General features: G+C 37.6%; 1 protein-coding gene across 1 annotated transcript; it reads right to left on the bottom strand.

Moving 5' to 3' along the window:
* LOC104490927 (protein piccolo-like) lies at positions 1-26,015 on the bottom strand (the record flags this gene model as incomplete). The annotated part of the gene is made up of 10 exons (XM_010133281.1): positions 1-378; positions 1,584-1,764; positions 4,312-4,383; positions 10,428-10,521; positions 14,596-14,622; positions 16,254-16,384; positions 17,318-17,368; positions 22,398-22,609; positions 25,242-25,309; positions 25,910-26,015. Coding segments are annotated over 10 exons (1,154 nt in total), but the record flags the coding sequence as incomplete, so codon positions are not given.

Genomic DNA, 26,015 nt, shown 5'->3' with positions numbered 1-26,015 from the left:
AAGTACAAGAGTATATTATAATTATATGTATTCACACACAGGCACACAAAGAAAGACATTGAACAGAGTGAGCACAGTGTGCCAAGAACAGAAAAAAATAGCCAAAAAGGGAAGGACAGCAGGGAAAAAGGCAACAGATGAACATTAAGCTGCCATGCTGAGGAATTTATTTGCGTCTTTTACTTGGTTGAAGGCGAAGCTGTTGGACAGCTGCTTCAGCAGCGGCGATGGCTGCCCCAGCATCTTCAAGGTGAGTTTGAGTGACGCTGGTTTTGCTTTGGCTGCGAGATGGACCATGAGAGCGTAGATGTCCTTCAGAAGAAGATTTGGAGCTCCCTGGACTGCTATGGGATTTCTCAATGGTGGGCACCTGCATGTCTACCAAGAAAATGAAGAAGCACAACTGCTGAATTTATTAAAAACAAACAGACAATTTAATTTTCTTTCTCTTTACTGGCCTTTCTAGCTGCAGTCCAGAACAAGGAACAGATTAAGCCATCCAAAATCACAGGTATTTCATGATTAAGAAAATCTTACGAAGCACCATTTTCTACTTCCCCACTGTTCCCCTGTCCCAGGGGGTAATTAATCTACTGCTGGGTTTCTATCAGCTGTGAATTATGCCTCCAATTCTGGTTCAAACTAGTGGAATGATGGGGTAGCCTAAAGATCAATTTGTTTTCCACTTTCTACTTCTCTGGTATGTAAAAACTAAGTAGCATCGCTTACGCTGGTACCAAACACTTAGCTAATGCAAGCAGTTTTAGTCTAATGAATGCCCTGGTCAAAACCATAGCCTAACATACAGTAGTTTCTATACTAATCTCTAATTTAGATACAGATCTTAAATTAACAACAATGTCTAGCAAAACATTACACAGAGAAATAGATAGGAGTCATCACCAAGGCTCTCATGTGGATGCTATTTGGGATGCCTTTTACTTTGATATGACGTATGCTGTTTTAAGTGAGCAACTGGCCACTGAGTACTTAGTGTATATATACATATATATGTGTGTGTTAAAACAAAGTGGAGATAAATTTCTTGGAGCAGGAGACACTGACATCAATTCTGCTTTTGTAAACACTAGTATTATATCAATGCCACTGATTTCCAATAGAGCTGAGATATGCTACAGCCCATTATGATTGACTGGAAATGCATAGGCGTTATTATAGCATAACTGTTATTCTATAAAATATTAATGTGACATTTCCAGAAGATAAAATGCCATACAATATTTAAGGAACATGAAAAATAGAAAGCTAAATATGTATTGAATTCTGCCAAGGCTACCAGAAAAATGGAAGAGGCACAGAATCTATAGGAGATGTCCAAAGCACATAGAGTTTATAAGCTGCTGTTTTAAGAACACAATTACTCAGTAATCTGGCTGGCACAGATCGAGCCAAATTAAGCCTTGGCTCCAATGAATTAATCACAGCGATAAATACATTTTTAATAAAAGCGTGTACAAACTTCATAGCAATAACTTTATTTTTCTATTAGAACTTACACATAGCAAAGGTTTTCCCATCATCTGGGAAAACATCTCATATCAGGTGCACCAAGTCATTCCTACCCTTGGAGGGGTCCGGGAAGATTCCATGACTTCTGCTTTTGATGACAGACGGTTTTGGAGATTGCTGGCTACTCTGCCCAGAATGAGATTTCCCGTGATCAATGTTTTCACTCTGTTCTTTCAGAGGGTACCACCGAGGAGTGTTGTCAAGCTGAGAGACGCTGGATAACTCGATCAATACCTACAAATAAATCAAAGTACAATTTAGGACCAGTATCTGATCTATTAATGATTGTGTACAGAAGAGGAATGTACAGCCGTGTTACCAGAAGTTGCAATCAAATGCAAGAAAGAAGTTAAGGGTATACTGCTGTATGCTGACAGAATCAGGGCTCTCTGCCCATGCTCTGACCTTGCCCAATATAAGTCAGCTATGATCCCAAACCCACATTCTTTAGCATATTGATGTGTCTGACCTAATATATCTGCTCAACAGGACCTCAGTAAGGACTATGAGCTTGGACATTGCTCCATACCAAGACGGCTAGATAGTTTAAAGGGTAGCTTGTGAACACTGGCTTGAAAGCTAAAAACACATCTAGACGTTCTGCCTCTGTATAGCCATGTTCCAATAGAAGAATCAGGCAGTGTTATTTTCTCCCTTTTGTCAGTGTTAGTAAATGGGGGAATAATTCAATAAACATTTTTGATAAGTTCCTCAAAAATATGAGACTGGTACTTGTTGATTCTTTAAAAAACCCACATCTGCACATGCAGAATTTGTAACAAAAATAAAAGAATAGGGACACCTTTGCACTTCACTAAAATAATAGAATTCATAGGCCATTTAGGCCTCAAAGCTTCAGTGGGGAAAAAAAAATGGGAGATGCAAAGGCAATGGGGAAAGCATCTTGGATAAAAAACCCCTCAGTGTAGGTAAAATCCGCTCTAGGCCACACGCATTGGTAGCAGGAGTACTGTGAAATTTATTTTAAAGAAAAAAAAAAGACCAATAAGGACCCTTCGTCCCTTATGGTGCTACAGCTGAGAGGCCCCAGAGATGTAAAGTACTAAAGACTCATCACAGAGTCTTGAATAAAGGAAAGGACCAAAATAGCCTTGATTTTGGCTCTAAAGTGAGAGGGTTAAAACTAATGTCAGCTAGTAAGTTTTAGAATTCCTAGACACATGAAGTCTTTGGCAGTTTATTACAAGACCCTGAATAAAAACAGACTCTTCAAGTCTATGGATGGGGAAGTCTGATCATTTTAGAAGGCTGAAAGCCTTTTTTCTTTCCTTTTTCTTTCAGCTTCATAGGTTGTATATGACCTGGCTTGGTCTTTCTGGTTAGATCTATACTTAATCTGAACAGATTGACTATTTAGCATACTCCCTGGTGTGGGTTTTCATCATAGCTCTAGGAATGAATTGGAAGACAGCGTGGCTGAGGATTGTTCCCAATACACAGTATAGGCTGGGGCCTCTGCTTTGTAGAAGAGGGATTTACAGTCCATGGATGTGAACCGTGATTCACCACTTGCCTTCCAGGACATGCAAGTGGTGCTGGCTCTATTCAAGCAAGACCTCAGGGCACAATTTGGATATCCCATATCTAATGTTATAGTCCAGGATTCCCTTGGATGTCCTGGTCCTGAAATACAGTGGAAAATATTTTCCATTCCTTTTTTTTTTCATGAAGAATTGTTTTCATATTTTAATTACTTAATAAATGAAATTGTTCTAGAGGTTGAAAATATTTGAGGGCAAAATTTTAAATCTTCCCATGGACACAGCTGCTGGAGCATCCATTTCCTAAATGTCATAAATAACAATGATGTAAATATTCAGTAAAGTCCTGCATTTGGACAAACATGCTGAACTCAACAAGAATACTGATGCAGTATACAGGAAACAAGCAATCATGTAGCTGCTTCCTATACACTTATTTAGTAATTGTTCAAATAGTGACACTGATTGCTCAGTTTTGTAGCTATACAAAGGGGGACTGGAGCTGAACTGAGTGCCTTTTTTGTGAAATTCAAATGCAGAATGAGCAGAGATACTCTGAGTTACTTTGTATATGAGCAATTGATTTTCCTGGGCCTCTGTTTCTAATTATAATCCTCTTCTGTAATAACATTTTTAACTACTTTTTTGACATCACAGTTACTGCTGGCAATTCTCTATTACATATGCATATATTTGTTCATTTGCTTTTCAAAGAGAGAACATACTTCTTCCCATGATCACTCATTAATTACAAGATTTTGCCTTCAGTCATACTTTGGTAATGATATTACTATTTTGTAGTTTTTGAAAGGAGTCCTTGATCAGCAAGACCAAATTACTCACATTTGGTGATACTTGTGCATGTGCTAAATGATAGCTTGATGGCAGAATTTAATCCTTTAGTCCTTTACAAAGACTGATACCTCCTCAGCCTTCCCATGTTATGTTAAAACCAAGGCAGACAGATTATCAGTCATAACAAGAATTACCCATTCTGTTACTATCTCAGGCTCAAAAATAAAAAAAATCTTGATTTTCAGTGAAGTAACATTGTGTTGAGTCCTAAATGAACTCACCCAGAGTTTATCGAGATGAAGAGAAAGCATCTTTCATGTGTGAATGAAACAAATCATGGCCATTTATTATCAGGTCAGCAGTAAAACTGTGCTGTAAAAAAGGTTTTACCTAACACATGTGCCATACCTTGGAAGAGAACAGTCTCCCAATACCAGCATGCAGTTGGTAGACAGGGTTAGAGACAAGGAAAGAAGACACTCACTTCACCAAGGAAGTCATTCGAGGAGAATCTGTCATAATCCCAGACAGTTACTTCCAGTGTTTTCTTTTTCAGCTGCAATTTAAGTCAAAAGATAATTAATCCCATTGCCATCATAAACTTCAAATCAAGTCTGTATGGTGGTTTCTATTCATTATCTCCTCCTTGTACCCTTTTTCATAGTGACAGCTAGGTAGCTTTTGTCCTCCTGTTAACCTTGATCTCCTAGAAAAACAATTTGGGGCTATTATTTGTTATCAAGACAAATGGGCTTGTGCTTGGACCTATTTTAGGAATTTCCACAAGCTGTTTTTGACAGAAGGTATGCCTACTGCAAGAGCCAAACTGATTTTTAAGGCTCCATTTTTGTATTTCTAGATCTTTTCACATCGTCGGATCTGCGTTGTCTGAACTCGGACATTTTTCTAAAGTGCACATGAGTGTGAATTTGAAATCAATTACTATTTACAACACACCATTTACACAATCTTGTCATCTATAAAGACCAGGTTTTAATACCCCCAGAATTCAGTGTTCTGCAAATTATCCAGTCATGCAGGACAAGTTGTACTGTTAGGTCTTAATGACAGCCATCAAATCTCGTTATCTGCAGACCTTGTTAAGCGCGATAGCTGTGTCAAGCGCTCTTTGTACAGGCTACAGTAAGAAACAAGTAAGAAACAAGTAATTCTTTCTATAGGACAAGACGGAGAAGCTGTTGACCAAAGCAGTTGACCTTATTGGAAAGATTGACCTGAGTGTTATTCCAGAGGTCTGTGGGGATAGATGGGGAGAGGATTGATTACTGGTGTTGTACACTGGGACAAAAGGCGAGCAGGTGGCTGGAGAGGCAGCAATAAATTCATGTGGCTTGAAAGAGAGAAGGACAAAATCCTGGAGATATGGGATGTCTGCAAAGTCAGGCTAAGAAGTTGTAAATGAAGAATTTGTTGGACACTTCAAAGCATTACTAAGGAAAACAGGACTTTTTTCACATACTTGTATAAAAGAGGTCAGGACTAGAAATCTTTTGTGGAAATTGAAGTCATCATTCTAACAGAAGCAACATGTCACTCACTGATCTGACCATTAATTGACATCTTGGGACAGAGGGACAACATGGCATCAAGTCATTGCTGAATTATAAGCTATACTATTTACTGTGTTTCAAGGAAAGCACTGTTTACCTCCACTGCCACTTGGTTCAATGCAACACGGATTCAGAGAGTTCTTAATAACTTAAAATTGCCTTTAAATGATAATTTCATCTCATTATTATGTCTTCAGAATATCTTCTGCTCCCAGTTTGGAAAAATGAGCAACTATGCAAAGCCAGTGTCTTTGAAAAACAAGTTTATATCAGCATATCTTGGAAAACACATAAAGGGGAATTGTATTATTTTTAGCATCAATAACGTATTCTTTAAGCAGGCGACAAAATGACTTGAAAGTTGAGATTAAAAAAATTATATATTTGAGAGAAATTATTTAATCTTTGTTTTATTCCTACATAATTAGGCCACATTCTTCTTAAATATTCTTTTCAAGAATATCCCCTACAAAAACTAAGAAAAAAATATAAGAAAAAGATTCTCTTCTGAGCATTCCTTATGGAATATTTGTAAAGCTGATTTCCTTGACTGAATAAAATTCCTTTTCTTCGTTCCTCCAAGACATTATCGAAACTTCAACATGGAAAATAACCTGAAAAAAATTAGTTGAGCAGCCCACTGGTCCATGCTACCTTTATCTTCCTGGATGACATAATTTCCCGCTAGATGCTATAGTAAGTATATGTATTTTTATCCTTTAAAAATCAAGGAATACCATAAATACTTCGCAGAAATGTCTCAACTGTTGCTATTTTTGGAGGACATGTTGTCTTCTTGTTTCAAGTGAGGACTAGTTAAGGACAGAGGGAAGAATGTATTAGACATGGGAAAGGAAAAAAAACCCCAAACCTAAATTCAAAGAATTTTTGGTGGAAAGTGGAAAAGAGGGGCTATTTTCAAGTAGCTGCAACCCTACTTCGCTAGCTTATTTGCATTAGTACGATAATAAAAATGCTGAAAATGTGCAGTACTCTACACTTCTTTGTGGTATCTATTTTAAGCCTTTTAGTCTAATAAAGCTTTTATAAAATATTATGACAATGAAAAACCTTCAAAAGAGCTTTATTAGGCAAAGTGTGTGAAATGAGTTTGAAAGAGAAGGAAAATTTGCTTTTCTGAAGATATATTTATGGACCACTATTGAAGGTCACTAGTTCTAGTGATTTTAAAAGCAGCCAATATGCCATCACAGCAAAGTAGGGTTCTGCCTTACATCATCCAGCTGTAGGTCGTGAAGCTGGAAGTTTAGATCCCCAACAGGAATTTCACAGACAGCAATACTGAAGCAGGTTGCAAGAAACTCACTATTCATCTGACAGTGTGTTTCTGCAAGTGGGCAATGTACCAAGAGGAAAATGAGAAAGTGTCCCTAAAAGAAGGAAATCAGTTTACACGTCGAGAGCCTCATCTGAGCATATTATGAAAAAAGGGCTACTATACTGAAACTAATTTCAGCCTTCACCTTGTGGAAAAATTAAAAATAATTAAAAAAAAAAAAGGAAAAAAACCCCACCTAAAAGCATATTACCGTGTGTGAACTGCAGTTCGCTTTAGGCTGCTGTGGACAGCCATCATTTAAAGAAACTGCAGGAATATGCAGAAACAGCCAATGTGGATAAGATTTTCTCTTATGGAAGACAACCAACATCACATGTACAAAAGTGTCTGTTTCTTGTTTTAAATGTCTGGAGACCACTGGGTGTTGCTACGAATAATGCAGGTCTCTGTAGCTAAATATGCATTAAATATTTTATATGTGTTCCTCAAAAATCTCATGCAAGGATTTTAATGAGGGAGGAAATAAATAATTTTAAAGAAGTTAGTTTTTCTCCTATGCTGAAAGTTAATTCCTATAATTACTTCAGAAATAATACAAAATATTACAGTCTCAGTCAGGATATTTGATAAGTAGAAATGAAGGTGTTGTATTAGATCATTCATTATACTTATTTGTATTTACATTCACATTTAACATTTTATTGTACTCTTCTCTATATTGCTGTACTTCGGTATGTGGCAGGACAAAATGACTTTTGCTATGTCGCTTAGAAACTGGATTTCTTTTGTCCAAGGTATTAAGTAAGATTTAATTACCAACACCTTACTGATTCACCAGAAAGCTTCTCTTACTTTTGGAAATAAGACATAAGCTTCTGCATCTCTCAAGAATTTTGAAAATATTACTCTTTCTAAATATATTACCTTCAATTTCAGGACAAGAGCTATAGCAAGACTTATTTGCTTTAGGAATGATATTCATCATTTAAGGAAATACTTTTATTTGCTTTCTGGCATGTAAGAAATTGAGGCAAACCAAGCCACATCTTATATTGTGGTCACACATTATATCAAAGGCATGACCAAAAGCAACAAAACTTACATCTTTTACCATCTTCTCCTTAAATCCTTGCTTTCTTCTACTCTCTGAGTAGCTCTTTGACTTGAGCTAGTAATTATAAAATATTTGTAATGTGTACTTGGCCTTCCTCTCAAATTGTAATTATGTCCATTTTATTACTTAATAAAAACCTTGAATTACTAAATATTCACAGTTTAATTTACTTTGTCTCCAACTGTCAAAGTAGAATTTGCTACATGATAAAACTAGTCATTCCGACCTTGAAAAAGTCTGTTTCACTTCAAAGAGTGATCTATTTCCCACAATTATTTTCACTTTAATTTCAGCTAGGTTATGAAAAGGAAAAATAAAATGAAAAATTGTACAACCAGCTAAAGTCTAGACAGTGACGTTAAAAGGACTATATTAGGAAATATTTAATAATACTTATTTGCTGTCAGCAGGCAACCCATGCTTTGATGGAGGGAAAGGAAACATTTCTTTGTAGAAATTATATTTATAAATATTCATGAATTTATGTTAGGGTATGACTGTTAAGTCTGTATAACTTAGTGTATGATGCAGTTCTGCTTGTTTGTGGATCAGAACACTCATTCTGTCTGTCACATTTATTGTCTTGTACTTCTCTTTATATTCCTATTTTGAAATATCCATTTATGAGGGTTATGAGTGCAAATGATATACTATTGCACAGTAATAGTTCTTCAAATTGTAGAGGGTACTTATCATCAGCATGGTGGTGATTTGGTGATTTAGAAATTGCTTTGCTGTATATTCTCTAAGCCAAGGCACTGAATTTTATAGGAGAAGAATCACTCACACCGGTATCTTAGCACTAGATACAAGCCATGAAAAGGTGTGGAAGGAAGTATATTCCCTGTGCACACTCTTATGTGACAAGAGGACAAAATATACAACATATGTAGTGCTCAGCTGAAACTTACACTCTTATAAGCACTGCGTAACAGTCTCAGAGAAAGGGAAAAGGGGGAGATTTGCCGCAGAAAGCAAAAGTTCAAAGAATTCAACATACAACTTAAAGGCAAATTTCATCAAACAATGGGCAAAAAAACTGACAACAAAGATATTAGGAGATTTTCTGTCATAAAAATCTCTGTCCAAGAAATCCTAGACTGGGATCATTATGCAATTTAAAATCACGAAACAGCCATTGAATGTCCAACAGCCAAACATTACTAATGTTAGAATTAATAGTGATTAATTCTGTGAAATATGACAGCAGAACCTGAAAGCAAATAAGCAAATTAACTAAACTGAAGAGCCTTTCTTAAGAGGAATCCTCTGTTCAGAAATACTGCTAAGACTTACCAAACCCTTTCACAAAACCAAGAAGACCTAGGGTTTATATTGCAGCTAGACAAACATCACAGTGGTGTTCTTCTTCTGATGCTTTCACTGCCAATGAGCTACCAGTTATTCAAGCCTACATGAAACATCATGCAAATCCCAGCAAACCATAACTACTGCCTTCAACAGGACACCTCTGAAGCAAATCTGAGCTACTGCCTGTTAGGTTCAGATGTTTAGATTGCATGAGTAATCATGCAAGTCCCTCTGTGGGAAGGGTTTTGCTCCATGCAAAAATTAGTGTCTTAGTCTACGTTCCTTTCAATGAACAAGAGGAATGAATAATGAAATTTTTAGTTAGGAAGATCATATTGAGGTCTTGGTGTCATGTTGAAGAAGTATATTAAAAACATTTGGAGAAGTATATCAAAAGTGTTGGGAAATCTATTCCCTAAAGAGTCTGGCTATTCTGGGCTTTTTTAAGAAGTACTGAAAGATTAAATGGCCTTGAAAAATGAAATTCAAAGTATAAAGAACAAAACACTAAGAAAGGCAAAAAGATTTAGGACTGAATACAGATCCATTATTCTCTAAAATATACTTCATACTTTAAACAACTGGACTGATCATCATTTTGCTCATTATGCTTCTTTCAAATGGTAGAGAGTCTCTTTCAAAGTGGAGATGGAGAGAAAAAGGACTCGATTGCTTCACACTGCCTCAGTTAACCCTGTAGGTCAGGTAAAGTTGGGAAGCCAACAAGAAACAAAGAAGACTTCCACAGACCTTTTTCCCAAATGTAAGTTAAATCTTTCTGTAACAAGTAAATTAAGTATCTCCTATTTTTTTTTCCAGGTGATTCCTATTTCAAGCCCATTGCTGTAAATTGCTGCTAATTCTAAAAATGACTCTGCATCTTATAAATATTTTTCAGTAAGAAAATGGTAGGACCTACCTGTGTTTTGTGTGAGCTTGCATGGCTTTTGGAATGAAGAGTGACAGTGATTTCTGCATCTACTTCAGAAATTTATGTCTGAATTTATTCCCTCCCTATATTGCATTTTAATTTATAAATTGTTGCATCTGTACTTATGAGACAGTTACGAGTATAATTCCCACAAATTACCATTTTTATCAATAGAAGGGTCAGAGAAAGAGTATTGATATAGTAAGCTCTATCAGAGGCAATGAAATAGGTCCCAATTCCCCCTAAATTTGGCAAGATTTTATAGGGGTTCACATAACTGCCAGTAGCATTGCTCCCTTCACAGTAAGCACTGCAGATCATACAAATAATACAGCAGCGAATAAAGCACTGAACAGTACTACCCGTTACGCACCTGCTCCATGGAGATATTTTTATAAATGACCGTCTGATTCCACTCAGGATTCAAGCTTTTCTGTATGTACTTAGTTCTCCTCTTGTACTCAGCACTGAATTTGAACAAAGGAAGGACACATTAATTAGCAATCTTTTGTTTCTCTCAGTTCTATTGCAAAAAAAAAAAAAGAAAAAAAAAAAAGAAACAAAACACCCCAAACCAAAACCACCTGCAAATCAAAAACCAGAAAAAGAACTGCATCTCCCATTTCTGCAACAACTCAGTGGTACAAGAGGACAATGACAGCCTTCGGGTGTTTTTCTTTAGTACGCTTTCCTGACATGATCTTTTAAAACGTCTTCTTCTGACTCTTCAGCAGCTACTCTCCCTACAACTGTTTCATCATGAAGCATCAGGCAGCACATGCACATAGGCTTTGTTCTCTCATTGTAGATGCTGGGCTCTGATTACAAATTGAAGTGATAATGCATTGATTTCTTTTCCAAGACCATCCTTCTATTAGCGCTTTGAAGTAGCATAAATCCATGATATATATAGGTTGCAGTCTCTAATTACAGGAGTCCCATCTCACAAAAACATTTAATGAATGCTATGGGGTAACTAATATCCCGTTAATGACAGAAACACTAATTTCTTATTGATCCTGTTCTCTGCCTATACCTCTAACTGTACTGGAAACAGACACAAAAGTGCATCAAGCTTGCTTGTGATTGTTTTTATCAATAGCCTAGAATAAAAAGTTTGCCTGCATAATGTTTTTAAAAAGAATCAGAAGTGCTTTCATTGTACTTTGCATTTCCTGAGTATGGAGAAAGCAATACAGTAACCCTTAACAGAATATGGATGGATTCATCTAGCTCTGTGAGCTGTGATGTCAGATTTGCTTCCATTCCAATTTTAATTTAATATAAATTTTAATGGACCTCTCAAAAAAGAGCTGGGTAGGAGAGAAGCTTTGAATACTTTGATAACCCAACAAAATAAAAGATAAAAAGAACTTCTTTTTACCAGTCTGGAATTCAGCTGCCCTTTGTCTTCTGTTCAAACCTCCCATACATTAAAGAACTTATGTGCTATATCTATTACTAAACTAAATGTGGCCGGGACTGTTTTCCAGCACTAAAGCCAAATGGCACAGAATGACCTGTATCTGCCCTATTAAACACTGTTATGGTTCCCCTACATTAATTTTCGGTAGTGTGCTGTTCTGTTTCTCACCTCTGACTTTCGATTGAACTGTCTTTTGGGTCATAGAATCATAGAAACATAGAAGGCTGGAAGGGACCTTTAAAGATCATCTAGTCCAACCTACCTGCAGTGAAGGTTGCAACTAGATCAGGTGCTCAGTGCCCCATCCAAACTGACCTTGAATGTTTCCAGGGATGGGTCATCTACCATCTCTCTGGGCAACCTGTGCCAGTGTTTCACCATCTTCATTGGAAAGAATTTCTTATATCTAGTCTAAATCTCCCTTCTTTTAGTTTAAAAAACATGATCCCTTGTCCTTTCACAAGAGACCCTGCTAGAAAGATTGTCCCTATCTTTCTTATAAGCCTCCTTTAAGTACTGAAAGGCTGCAGTAAGGTCTCCCCAGAGCCTTCTCTTCATGCTCTCAGAGCTAATGAACTAGATTCCTTTCATATGAGATTAACTCCGAAGATGCACTCCAGGGACTCATTTAATTAGCTAGTCACTAATGGTGTACCAAGCATGGTACCAGCTTGGGACAAGTCTATATTAAGGTTATGTAAAAGATGCATGTGTTTTACTGCATGTCAATGACTGCATGACTGCATGTCAATGTTGGGTCTTCAGCACCAGCAGTTTCACTATACAAACTCAATTCTACTGTGCAGTGTTCCCCTCTAATTATCCTGGAGTGTCTAGTGGCCTTATTATCCAAAAGTGAGTGGCCATATCCAAGCTGCCTACTAGGCGGATATCTTTTAAAGAAAGGGATTTGCAATTACTTTTGCTTTTTCTTTTCGCTCTAGTCATTCTATGCAGTTCCATTTCTTTTCTTGCAAAACATGCTATCCACGTTCTTCTAATCCATTGAAAAATGTGAAGGGCATTGGGACCTGTGAAACAAGGTATCTGTCCACCTCTGCTTTTGAGAAGAAAGCAGTAGCTCTCCACAGTTCTGTCAGGCATAGCACACAATGGTGTATTTTTGAAAAATAAAGGAGATTTCTTTTTTATTGTACGTCAGTAAGAAAAGGCTATATTAAAACCTAGGGGGACCAGGAGCATATGAAAAAGAAACTCACATGAAGTTATTTCATTGCATATCTTGGAAGGAAAGCTGAAATACAAAATCTGAACCCTTTTGGAAACTAGATTTTGATGACAAATCCTATTCAGTAATGCACTTAAATTTTTAAGTACCTCAGTAGCCTTCTTTTCCCACTCTCCAATCTCAGAAAAGCAATCCCATCACTCAAAAGTATTAATGAAATTTGACAGACCCATATGGAGACATGGAACAGAGGCAAGTGACAGCTGGGCTGGCAGCGTCTCTCTCTCAGGGCTCACAGTATTCCTCAAATGAATGCCTATTCTGATCAACTATCAATGAAATATTAACATATCCAAACTCCTCCTACACCCACTTACTTCTGACCTTCACTAAGTCAGGATAGCATTACACAGCTTGGGGATGCTACATCATATAGATGTCATATGAGCTACTGGTTTTAAGGAACTGATATACTTTATCTTTTTGAAGAAAATAGGAAAAGGCCCTTTGTACACTCAATCAAGAAAATAACACCAAGACCTTTCCTTGCATGGATTTCCTTTTGCAATATTACAACTTAGTCACCTTTTCAAAGGTGATTTGTGATACGTCACAGAAATACGTGAGAAGGTGATTCATGCAGTGTTGAATTTCAGAACTGGCAGCGTCATAAGGTAAATGTGTTCTTAACATGGTAACTGGAGTATTTCCAGTGAAGTTCATAGAGTATCTGGATCTAAACCAGCAAGGGTGGCAGTAGCCCACATTCATGTAACCTGTGGTCTGGACCTGTTGCAAAGGGAAGCAGGAGACCTTGACCACTTCTAAGGAGGTGCAGACCAGGCTAAGCTGGATGACAGCTGAAGGTATTCTAGACCTCTGAAGGAAAGGATCTGGCACATACATTAACTTCATACCACTGATGCACCTTACCCGCAACAACTGTGATCAACAGAGGGAGATGCTTTCATAAAGAGCATTCATTAAACCAGTCTATACCTAGTATGAAACAATTTAGACTTGAAATTCAGAGAGTGTGCTGTGTGAAAAGCCACAAACTGCATTACTGTTTTCTCAATAATTTCTCTGTGCTTCCTTAATTATAGTTTATTAATACATCATACAACTGAAATTACAATGCGAAAAGTGTAACACATATATGGCATTTATATGGCATTTAAACACAGTAATTAAATAATGTTATTAATGAAGAAACAGACATTGTAGTGAAGATCTGTCCATTGAAAGTCATTTGTTGACTTGTTTGGTCAGGTTTCTACTTTAAAGCAAATTTAGAATTTGGGCTGAATTATTTTTCTTATGTACTTAGCCTGGGTTGATATTAGCATATCTTAAGAATGAAGTTTTGCCTTGTGTTTCCACCTCCAGGACAAACAAAGCACTACTAATTTCAATAACTAAAAATTCAATTTTGTTTACCACAAATAACCATTTATGTGGTCAAGCAGCTTTAAAACCAGCTGGGCAATTATCTAGAATTATGCCTGGCTTTAATGTCTATACACTGGGCAAAGTACAGAGGAAAAGATATTCCATTTCATTTCCAAACAGTGCCTGTTTCTCTTGACAGTAACACCATTCAAAATATTGAAATAAGTTAATTATTTTGCAACTTTCAATGAGTGAGAATGAATTTTTTGGTATCTGAACTAAATTTTTTCAGACTTCAAAGAAATTTTTCTTGTCATCAGAGTTTGGTCCTAGAATATTACTGCTTCAAGGAACATGAATTACTTGTTTCCAGTTCCTTTTGACCTGGAGATGGGATTCATTAGAGAATGAACAGCAAAACCATGCTGCAACTGTGTACCAACAAAACTCAAGAGAAATCTATAGCTCAATGCCCAAGATTACCATATCACACATGCAAAAAAAAAAAAAAAAGCAAGCATAAATTGGATTTACCTCGCATTTTGGACAACCATGACTTGTCTGCATACCCAGCATTTACAAAGTTGGGAACACAGGGGAAGAAATGTAAGAGAAAATGAGAACAGATGAAAGAAAACATGTGAGTAATAGGTAGTTTCTAGTACCAGAATCAAAGGAAATAGAAGCATTAGGAAGAAAGAAGTCTAGCATGGACAGAAGTACAGATAAAAGATATCCAGTAGTAATTCAAGTTTCTGCTTTCAGAAACAAGTTTGACACTTTTGAGAAGCTTTTTATTTTTATTATTCCCTAAAGCCCCAAGTTACATGTAAAACTACAACATTGCCATGTTTTAAAATAATGAACCCAAGCAAAATTAAAATCCAAATTCTTCATAAGTTGTCAGCAAGTTTAAACCTGTACTAAGATCTGCCTTAGACCTCTGCAGGGCGAGTGTATCTCTAGTTCAAAGTCATATTTCTACATCAGTGAATGTACCTGCAAAATTCCCAGTAAGACTGATTGGACAAGTATTTCACAAGACTCTTGGGTGCATGAAAAACCCTTCAAGATTTACGACCAGTTCCCATTATATTCAGTAATAGTTTTGGGCCCAGTGCCACTGAACAATGTTGAACGCTGTGTAGCTGGAATTAGCAAGCTACAAAAGAATACACATGCCTTTAGTTGTACCATTCACGCCTTTTTAGCTGTGCTTGCCCGTGTGCCAAACGCTGAACTGTGACCTGACCATTCACTTTCCTGTTACTCTGAATAGAACAGAAATACAGATTTTTAGTTGAATGGTCCCAGCCTAAGAGTCTTTTAGGATGAGTGTGATTATGCAAGCAGAGAAGTTTGCAGGAATTTGTCTTTGCAATCTAAGGTCTGATTCATCAGCTTAATTTTAGATATATCTATTGTGTCACTGAAGTCAGCAGGATTATTATAACCATGTATACTTCTGTGTATTGTGACATTCTGCAACTCAAGGGCCCAAAAAAAAAAAAAGAGATAAATTACTGCTGATACAGAGATATATCCTTTAAAGGAAACACTAATGAGGTATTTACAATTACAGAGTCTAAAGAAGCAATGGTCTGTGAAAAAGTGATTAGTGATTTCTGTAGTCATTAGATACAGAATTACCAGAATTTCTAAACACACATCTTAGCTCCTTAAAACAAAAAATCATAAAATACCACATGGAATTAATGCTTTCTGTCTAGTATTTCTCATCTTTGATAAACCTTAAATTTGTCTCAGATACTGTAATTCTGCATGCTTGCAAATCTGTCCCAAATTCAGAATGTCTTGAACTGAAGCAACTGTTCCATGATAACATTAACATGTACCTTTCTATATTACAGAAAGTATTAATATATTTAGTACATTTTCAGTAAAGTCTGTTGTTCATTTAATATGCATTTTTGCATGTTTTAGAATTTTTAAATGGAAATATAGAAAAAAAAAAGAAAAATCTACAGGAATGATCATGAAGTCCCTGAGGTTATTAGCAAAGTACGCACATTTCCTTGGGAATATGATCTGTCTTTCTATTAAAAATCCATTATTCCTCCTGGTGTTGTACCTGGATTTTCTACAGCAATAACTCCCAGGTCTATTGATTAGTGATGAGTAACAAACCCAAAGGAAAAGAAAGTTCAGTTTAAATTTTTTCCTACACTTACCCTCTCCCTGGAAGAAGATAGACTTTAACAAAGGGGTCTGAATAGCCATTGTTGTCTCTGGGAGCAAGGTTTCTTGCCTGAAGGATGTGTATGATAAGGTTGCCAAGGTGTTTGTCATAGTTGATTTGAAGCTAGAGAATGCATTAAAAGACAGTAAGAGTATTTGTTATTTTTACTTCCTACATGGTTCAATACATTTCCTAAATCCTTTGAATGAGTTTTAGACCTTTCCTTTTATTGGAAACAAGCACATTTTTGAACTTTTTGTCTCCGTCTCCCGACTACAGTGAGATGAGAGATGATTATGACGGATCTTGAAACAAATTTTGCTTTCAAAGTCTGCCAATATTGGTTATAAGCAATCAAAACCCAAACCAAAACAAAAAACAACAACAAAAAACAAAACACCCCCCCCCAAAAAAAAAAACCCCAAACAGATGAAATTTGAACCATTGATATTAGTCTGAGCAACAGCCGTCTTACTGAGTAGGAATTACACAAATTCTGAGTACTTGGAGCCTCAGCCCGAGAAGGAAGTTATAATACTATGGAAAGACCCTTAGTACTAGTATAGGAGAGAGGGATTAATTAAGGGAAAAAAAAGGACAGAAGCCCATAGGAAGTCAGGCTTCATTTATTCCGCTGCTCCCAGCTCACTGTTTTAAAAAGTCCCTTTACATAAGGAGACAGCCACAAACTTGGCCTTGCATGGAAATAAAGACACTGCACTATGAGATAACCCGCAGCAGTCCTGGCTGAAAGGTAAAGAGTCTGGGATTTTCTGAAGTAAATCACAGTAAGTGCCCAAATATTAAAGATGAGAATGAATTTCAGTACATTTTTAGCCCCTTCATAAACAGTAGCACTTTCCTTCCTTCTGTTCATATTTCACAAGCCAACATTAAAGACAGAGGCAAAAATCAAACCCTGACTTTCATTCGTGACATTTTAAGGGGTTGGAGCTGAATAAGAAATCAGTTGATGGAGACTGTTTTGTACAAATTTATTCATCAGAAAAATGCAGCCAGTAGCAACAATTTACACAGAAAAAATACCATATTTACCTGAATTTCTCCAGTGATCGGATGAGAAGCAGACTTCGTAGCTTCCGTGGGCTGCCAGATTAAAATACATAAATAAACACATAGGCACACACTCACAAAGATACACATACACATATTGATAACAATAGATTGTCACAGTTAACTGTTTTTAAAAGTGCTGTTCATAGTGCTGTATTGCCAAGTATTTTTAAAAATGTTTGTCCCCAATCCATATACTCAAAACTAATAGCTATGATATTTCAACAGCACTTAAATTCCAGCCCAGCCACTTTGATCAGCCTTTGTCCAAGTACAGGATCTGCCAACGCCAAAGACTTCATAGTCTGAGCAGACCGGTCACTCAGGGAGGCATGGGGAGAAAAAGATATATAGAATTAACCCTGTCTAACAAAAGCAAATGCTGCACAGAGAAACCAAACACAGGGTCAAGTACAACACAGCCATATTTCTACTGAAAGGCAAAGGTTACACTAATTTAAATTGAGTTCAGATTAAAGTGGATAGAAAGAGTGGAAGGAATGGTACTAAAACTGAGGGATGAGTTTAAGTGGATTTCACAGTTGCAAGCCACGTCATATAATTTTTTTAAAAATTTTATTCTGTGTTTTCTGATAACTGATTCAACTATACCACTCCATTTTCAAATTCCTCCACAAACTTTCCATGACACGAAATTTAAATTTTCTGTCCTCCCCTTTACAATGCCGTATAATTGTGCTTGTTCTCTGTTTTCTGCCGCTGAGGTTCTCTAGGTTGCTAAGAAAAGCTATAAAATTCTTGGTGTCTTCCTTTTTCCACATTTTCTTCCTTCCTGTTTGTTAGTAGTTGGAAAATAATATCACCCCTTGCTTCAAATCCTGGGCTCTCAAAACCATACTTTTTGTTAAATGTTGGCACCCTTGAGCCACCCTGGATCTACCTCTAATCTGCAAGCCATCAGTCAAGCAAGAAAGCTCTCTCTGGTTCAGTAGCAGGATTTGAATAATTTTGCATTCTCTCTGCATCTGCTTCCTTGGTTGATGCATCAGAAAACAAAGAATGCAAACAAGGACAAACTTACTGTTCTCTGAAGACTGATCTGGAAGTCATCTTTTCTTATTTTCCAGATGTGAAGAGCAGCCTGACATATTATTCTGTGTAATTAGATTTTCTTTCACTTTTTGAGAAGAGTAAAAACGATCTGCCTCTTTTGTGCTGCCTTACGCTCCAAAAAAACCCTTCAAGGTTTTCTCAGGATGTTGGACAGGAATTGTTTTAAATTAGAGCCAATGCAGAGCCTGTGTCTCTTGGACCGGAGCATGAAGCTAAGGTAGTGCACTACCCTTCTGTAGACCAGAACTAACCAGAAAAATCCCAGCCAAACGCCAGTGCAACAAAAACATGGGAGAAAACCATCCCAAACCTGCCTGTTAAATAGTTATATTCACTGTCTTCTGTTGACTTATTTTTGTTTGTTTTACGTGCTTTACCTCGCCTTCTAGATGTGTTTGTAATGAGCACAAGCTTTTTCAGAAAAAAAAAAAAAGATGTTGATTTTTCTGGAAGTGCACGTGTCTCAAAAACAATTCCCACAGAAAATTTTTAGATCAGCTTTTCTTAGTGTCTTACTAAGCTTTTAAAGAAGTGTAATCCCTCTAACAGCTAAAATAGGTCATCAATAGTTTATAAAATGTTCTGATCTTAAATGATATTTTAAAACTATAGCATGCTATCACTATCACACTACTCCTAAAACTTGTTTGGTCCTTGAAAGAATATTCAAAGGGAGAATTTCACTCCTTTTGCCAAAGGCAGAGACCTACCTGAGCATCATGCAAACTTTTAAAGTAGGGCTTAAATTGGTTACATTTATCATACTTCACTTCTAAAATGGATTTTATTATAAGTTTAATAGTTTTGACCTCAGTCTGTGCTAGCACTGACAATGCTACAGAATAACCTGGAGTTAGCACGCTGCAGCTACAAAATCACTATCGGATAGTCTAAATGCTCAGAAGTTCGACTTGCAGAAATAATGAGTTTGTTCACTCCAAATATCATGTAATACAGAATATATTAGTACAGATACTGTGGAAGGAGTTCAGAGAAACAGAACGCTCGTGCTTAACTTCTGTGTGGTCTTCCAAAGGTGGTTAAAGTAAGTTCCCTTTAGCTGGGCAGTTACTTGGCTTTCATCTTCTCATATGTAAAAATAAATGTACATTTTTATGTTTCTGTATCATTGTTAATTCTCTGCATTCATTTACAAGGCTGTGATTCAGCATATGAAATATTTGGGTTTTTTTTCTGAAGTCAGTTGATATAAAACTGACCAGGAAGAACTACCCAAATATTTCAAAGACATTTGAATAATTTAGGCTGAAAGAGACCTCTCAAGGTCACCTGGTCTAACCTCTATCTCAGAGCTGGACCAACTTTGAAGTTGGATGTGGATTGAAATGTAGAGATGCAAATAAGTATGTTTCTGTATCAGGGCCGCAGTGAGGATTAATTCGAAAAGAAGAAAAAGTATTTCTTTGCTGACTTTTCTAGGAGTTAAAGGATCTGAGGATTTAGAAAAACAACCCATTTTTCAAGACACAAAGACAATTAAGCGTTTCTATAGGGCATTTATATCCTGGCTGTAATCTGCAGAGTAGAATGATCATACATTTACATTACAAAAGAAACAGGTCCGTACAGAATATAGTCAGCTCAAGGCTCCTAAAGGTGAAACCTCTCCTGTGATAGCTGATCTCATTTCATTCTAATTTCTTTGGATACTCCCTGCACGCACTCACACACCGTGTGAAAGAGCCGGTGCTTTGTAATGCCATCACACCTGCTGGAGAAGGTTGTCATTACCATGATGTGGAACCTGTTAGTGCCAGTCTCTAATGCTATGCACTATCCCTCTCCACAGCAATAGGACAAAGCATTAAATATGAGAGGATTGGCACTGCAGAACATCAAAGAGATTCCTACACCACCTCTGGAATGCATATTCTATACAAAAAGCTTAAAACAAAATTAAAAAAAAATGCTAGCTAAAAATAAGAACAGTCACAAAAACAAGGTCTAGGCGGTTTAGATATTTAGTCTGTCATGATACTTTGGCAAGGCTGCAGCCTGCCTAGAAAAGCTGTCAGCCCAAGGCAAAGAGCAGTTCCAGAAAGGATAAGCAGTAGCTTTCTCTTCTAACAGAGCTCAACACCATTATAAACTTGGCCTGCGGACAATGAACAGAAGCTATACAAGTCAACATGAGCTATGGTTGTTATGAAAGAAATGCCTCTCAACATGATTTTCAGAAATAAGCAAAGGATGTTTAAAATATTTACCTGATTGGTTTTGACTTTTGCATCCCCTAGATAAAGGCATAAGTCTTAATATTTTTTTTTGTATCATCTTTATAAGCCTCCAGCTGAATTTTCATGAAAGATTACTAAATCCTCTGTGAAGCAGGAAATGAATCTAACTAGCAGTTATGAATCTAACTTTAGGTGACCTGCTACAGTGCCAAAGCTGGGAACCCAGTCTTCTCATGTGGACGGTGAGAGGCACCTCTCCAGGACCCACTGCACATAAAGGATTCAGGGATCTCCATACACTACACAGTGAATTTAGGAGTGTGATTTATCTAACCGAATGATAGGGGTCAGTGTAGACAGTGACATCTGCACTGAGAGCCCTGTCCTCCTTTCCATGCAGTGCATGCAGGTTTCATCCAGTCTCACGGATTGTACCTCAGAAGTGCCTTATCCTCTCTGGTAAACATAAAGCACGTGGCAAACCAGTCCATATGTAGATACATACAGTATCCAGAGTCAGGTGCAATGAAACCAGCTATTCCCCTGGTGATTAGACAATTCTGACAGACCCCTGAAGTCAGGTGCAGTAAATCTGGACATGGATTTAAACGGTGCATCACAGACCTGAACTGGTTCATAAGACATCCATGGGAATTGTGGCAGGACACAATTACTACCCAAATCAAACTGAGAAATAAATATATTTGCAGTTTTTGCCGAATTGCTTCAGATTCCATTGAAGGAGATTGTCGTGTTTCCTCTCTCGTGAAGGCTATGTAAGCTTACCAAAGAGCCATCTGAAACGAGCAGGCACCATTTGCTGGTTTTGGTTTGTACAGCACCTAACACACTTCTAGTTCAAATCACAGTCGCAGCTTCCACAGCACAAAATGCAAACATAACAAGAACGCGGTAGGAACCTGATGGTCCCAAGAAGGAATAAAGATGCAGAGAAATAAATACTCAGAAAGCACTTGTGAAGGTTTGCTTCCAATAGTCAGACAGTGAGAAGCTGGGGATTCAGGATAGCAATCAACTTCATCTTACAAATTGCTTAAGCAAATGCAGTCTCAGGATTGATTTTTACTTCAGGTGGTAACTTTTTTTGACACAAAATGCAAAAATGTGACAGATTATTTTATGATCTAGTTTTCAGTTTCAACTGTGAAGAAATGCTGCTAAATGTCCACTCTGTCCTTTCCAGGTGTGCAGGTAGGTGCACAAGGGGAAAGAAGTTCGGCTGAGAAATGGACAGGATGTGACAAAGAAAATGAGAAATTATGCTTAACAAGTTTGCAGGAATTAGCTAATGACAAAACACATTTGGATAATAAATTTATTTTTCATTCTTTCCCTGGCTTTCAGAAAAATGCTTGATATTGCTGACTATTCACAGCTTGTAATACTTCAAACAGTAGCTTAGTACAGAGAGGGGAATTATGGTTTCAGCATTATCAGCTTCTGTGGAACTAGTACCTCACCATCATGAGGGATGCACTTCAAAAGTAACAGCAATGAAGAAAGAAAAGGGCAATTATTTTCTTTAAAACTAATAACATTGTTTGAGAAATCTGTTTTCAGAGAGGGCCTGATCTTTCATGACCTTGGATAAATCACATAATCCCGTTTCCTTGTGTCCAAATTCTATATCTTAACAGCAGTATTCCTCATTGTCACGGAAATTAATTCATCAATATGTGCTGTGATTTCTTGCTACATTAAAGAAGATAAATAGGCAGTTTCTTCTTGTCATCAAAATGTTATTGCCACATAACTGAGAAGTTTCTTACCTTGCTGCTGTGCCGCTTTTTGCTCACTGAGGGAGAACCAGGCTGACCAGGGCTGGGGACAGAGCTGGAGGTGGCAGAAGTAGTTCCAGAGTGAACATGAGATCCCTTTTCCACTCCTGAAGAAGCAACCAGGGGCGACTGCTGTAGAGAAACCTTCTGGAGCTCTGCAGCCAGCTGCTTGGGATCGACCCCTGGGGACTTCGCTTTATCTACTGGATTAAAGTAAGAGAGCTTTGTACTGGTAATCGCTAGCACATTCAGATCCATCTTGCCATGATACAGGGACAGGATAATGATCTTTACAATTTTTCAGGTCACCTGCTCTTATACTTTGAACATGCACCTCACAAAAAATAGTAATCTCCCCCATAACATCAACATCCCAATCTTTCTTGTTAACACTGTCGAGTGTTACTCATCTCACAAGCTTTCAGAGAAGATTATTCTCGAGCTGAAGAAGAATAGATCTTGTTGGTCATACCGAATACCACTGGAGCAAATTACAGTTTTAAAGACTGGCCTTTGCTAACGTGCACTGTTTTGGAACTGTTCCAGTTTCACCAAGTGTCTGAACTTTGTTGTAAAAAGCTTTAATCTCAACTTTTTTTTTTTTTTTTAATCCACTGGACATTCAATAAAACTGAATTCAAAAATAAAGAGAAAAGGAGCTCAAAAATTTAGCACCTCAAATTAATCAAAGGAGGATAAAAGGCAAACAAATTAAGAGCAAAGCCCTTATTCATCTTTCCTTATTACACACACCTATGTGAGGCATCTGTGGTAGGAGTCTGACTGCCTGCCCTGCTGCCCAAGAATGAGCAGGGAGAATTTATGCTTTGTAGATGCAATCTCCACGTAACAGAGAAATGAGGTCAAGTAAGTTTCATATATGCCTTAAAGTGCGTAGAGTTAAAAGGATACTAGGCTCAGCTTGCTTCCCTGGTTTTCAGAAGTATGAGAGGTTTAAGGCAATACATTATCCTTATCCTGCCTGCTAGCCTGTATTTGTTTTTTCTTTCTACAGGGAATGGAGATTGTTCCTTTCCGAAGCACAAACAGTCTGCAAAACCTCAGAGGTGATAGCAGGAAAGACACAGCTTGGCAGCCAGAAGGGACTCTACAGAGTTGTTCTAACTCAGAAACCACTAGAAGATTGCTAGACTAGAAGAAAGCATGCCTGCAAGAATGGGGGAATTTTTTCTCCTTTAATTAAAAACAATGTTTATTCTAGCTTCTACCATTTCACCCCCAATTTCAATGTCTATGGATGCCGTTGGTGTTTTTGATCTGCTCACTAAGAAACATAATTGTGAGTAGCTCTGCCTCAAAACTCTGGCGGACTCAGTGTTCACTTTCAATTAGTACTGATGCATTTTTGACAAAAGGTAGCTTGATGGTAAGTATACTAACAGATGGCAAGAGTTACATGGTCAGAAAACGGAGGTTTTAATTCAGGTAACTTGTATACTAATTGATAAAAGAATGGCCACAAAACCACAGAACTCAGAATGGACCCAGGCGATGCTGAGTGAAACACTCTTTTAATCTACACTGAGCTTGGTGAAGGGCTGCATTACTGGTAAGATTGTGGATGTTGATTCCAAGTTAGATTAGATATGACTAAAACAATGACTGGAGTCTGCAGTCATGGTACTGATTGATCAGAAGGGAATCCTCCCCCAAAGCAGTGCCATGTTAGAAGTCGCATAGCAAACCTTCATGTAGTGTACTTCTCATTGCATCCCTGTATCCTAGTAAAGACTATTTTCATCACCAGTAACAGACCACAAACCCTGTATTAAGCTAACATAGGCCTTAGGACTTGTTGTGTGTTATTGGAACTTGCTCCAATTTTCTAGGAGCTTTGTTTTAGCTTGTCTGGCTGTGGCAGCAACCATCTAATGACCAGATGGCTATGACCTTACTTGGAGTCACATTTCGCCTTGTACAATTTTACGGTATAATGCCCATGCTTAAGAATTTTGAAATAGAAAGGCACAACAGTAATTTCACTGTATAGACTGACGTATTTCTGACTCCAGATTAATAATGCAGCTTATAGGAGCACAGGCCTGGGGTGACAGCAGAGTGCTGCGAGGTTTGGGCACAGACGATAGCTGAGGCCCCAGGGATACCAGCAACTTGCTTCTATCAGTACCTGCTATCAGTACTGCTGCAAACTCAGGAGCTGGGCAAAATAAATTTTTGGGACAACAGAAGGAACAAAGCACAAGAATATATCACAGGTAAAGTCTACAATGTCCAGTCAAGTCGTACGCAATGCAGAGCTGCTGACCGGTGAGGAAAGAGCAAGGCGTGCTAGAAAACACAGAAAAGGCCCCCAGCAGATCTTGAAGTGAAGAGGAAGGAATCAGCCACATCACCCACCTCCTGGCAAGGAGGAGTCAAAAACTCACCACAAACATCACACTCTCCCAGCAAATTCCTCAGGACACTGTCGACGTGCTGCAATGCTCTCAGAATGAAAGCTCTGCCCACAGGGCCCAGAGAAGCTGCTGAAGGGGGGGCATTATGCCACAGTTTTCTGTAGCATGTATAGATGAAGGGGTAACTAGTAGGAGAATTTCCCCGCATAAAAAACGTTAGCTGCCATATTATTACTGAGATTTCCTTTGCATTAATTAGTATAAACTGTCAGCATGGGTTGAACTGGGCTGATAATAATAATAACCAACAATAAATGCTTGGCTTCGTATAGGAGATGTCCATGGAAAGATTTGGGATGCAACCAGAGCTTACAATGTTAATATCCTAGCTCATATCACATCAGATTTTCAGCTGTTATCCTGTCCTACAATATCTAAGCAATGGTTTGTTGCTCACCTGCCTTTATTGGCTCATGGAGCTCCAGGTGCTGGGGATTCTCAGAGTCCGAGAGCATGTTCAGGTCCCTAAAGAAAGCAATGAGAAGCCTGAGACAAAAGAAACTCTTTCCTCATACCCTCATAATTGTATTAAGTAGATAAATGAATAGTGGTTCATGACATAAAGCAGCTCCCAAGCATGGCCCCTTCTTAGCTGATCCATGTTTGCAATGCCGTTGAAGAGCTGAGAAGAAAAGGTTCTTTTAAGGTGAAATCTTTAATGGATTGAATGCAGGTTTATAGATTTCTCATGATGCTTCAATGACTTTGATCTAAAGGATACAGATTTCAGTAAAAGTGAAGTTAGTGCTAAATTACCATCTTCTAATGCCAGTAAATTCAGTGAATTGTATGTGTACCAATAAGAGGAGATTGTGGTCTGACAATGGAGATATCATTGTTTAGAAAAGCATAATCACTGACATCTGCTTCAGGTTATCTTTCCTTATGACTTTAGAAAGAAAAAAAGTACAAACAGACCTCCCACACGCACAGTGAACTCTTGCTAATTCTTACAATGATACCTTGTGCTAACAAAGTTTCCACCTTAACAACTGTAAATTTAAAAAAAAAAAAGCCATGAAAAGCCAAAAAAAAATGGAAACAGAAAGATGGGGAAAAACTCACAGTCTTACACATATTTCTGCTTCCCCACTCTGTTGAATAATGCTCTGGACTTCTTCATAAGTTTTTCCAGTCAAGTGAATGCCATTCCATTCCAGCACCTGCATTC

This window comes from Buceros rhinoceros, unplaced genomic scaffold (genome assembly GCF_000710305.1).
Source record: "Buceros rhinoceros silvestris isolate BGI_N320 unplaced genomic scaffold, ASM71030v1 scaffold2013, whole genome shotgun sequence".
Lineage (NCBI taxonomy): Eukaryota > Metazoa > Chordata > Aves > Bucerotiformes > Bucerotidae > Buceros > Buceros rhinoceros.
This window is presented reverse-complemented; position numbering and strand designations above follow the sequence as displayed.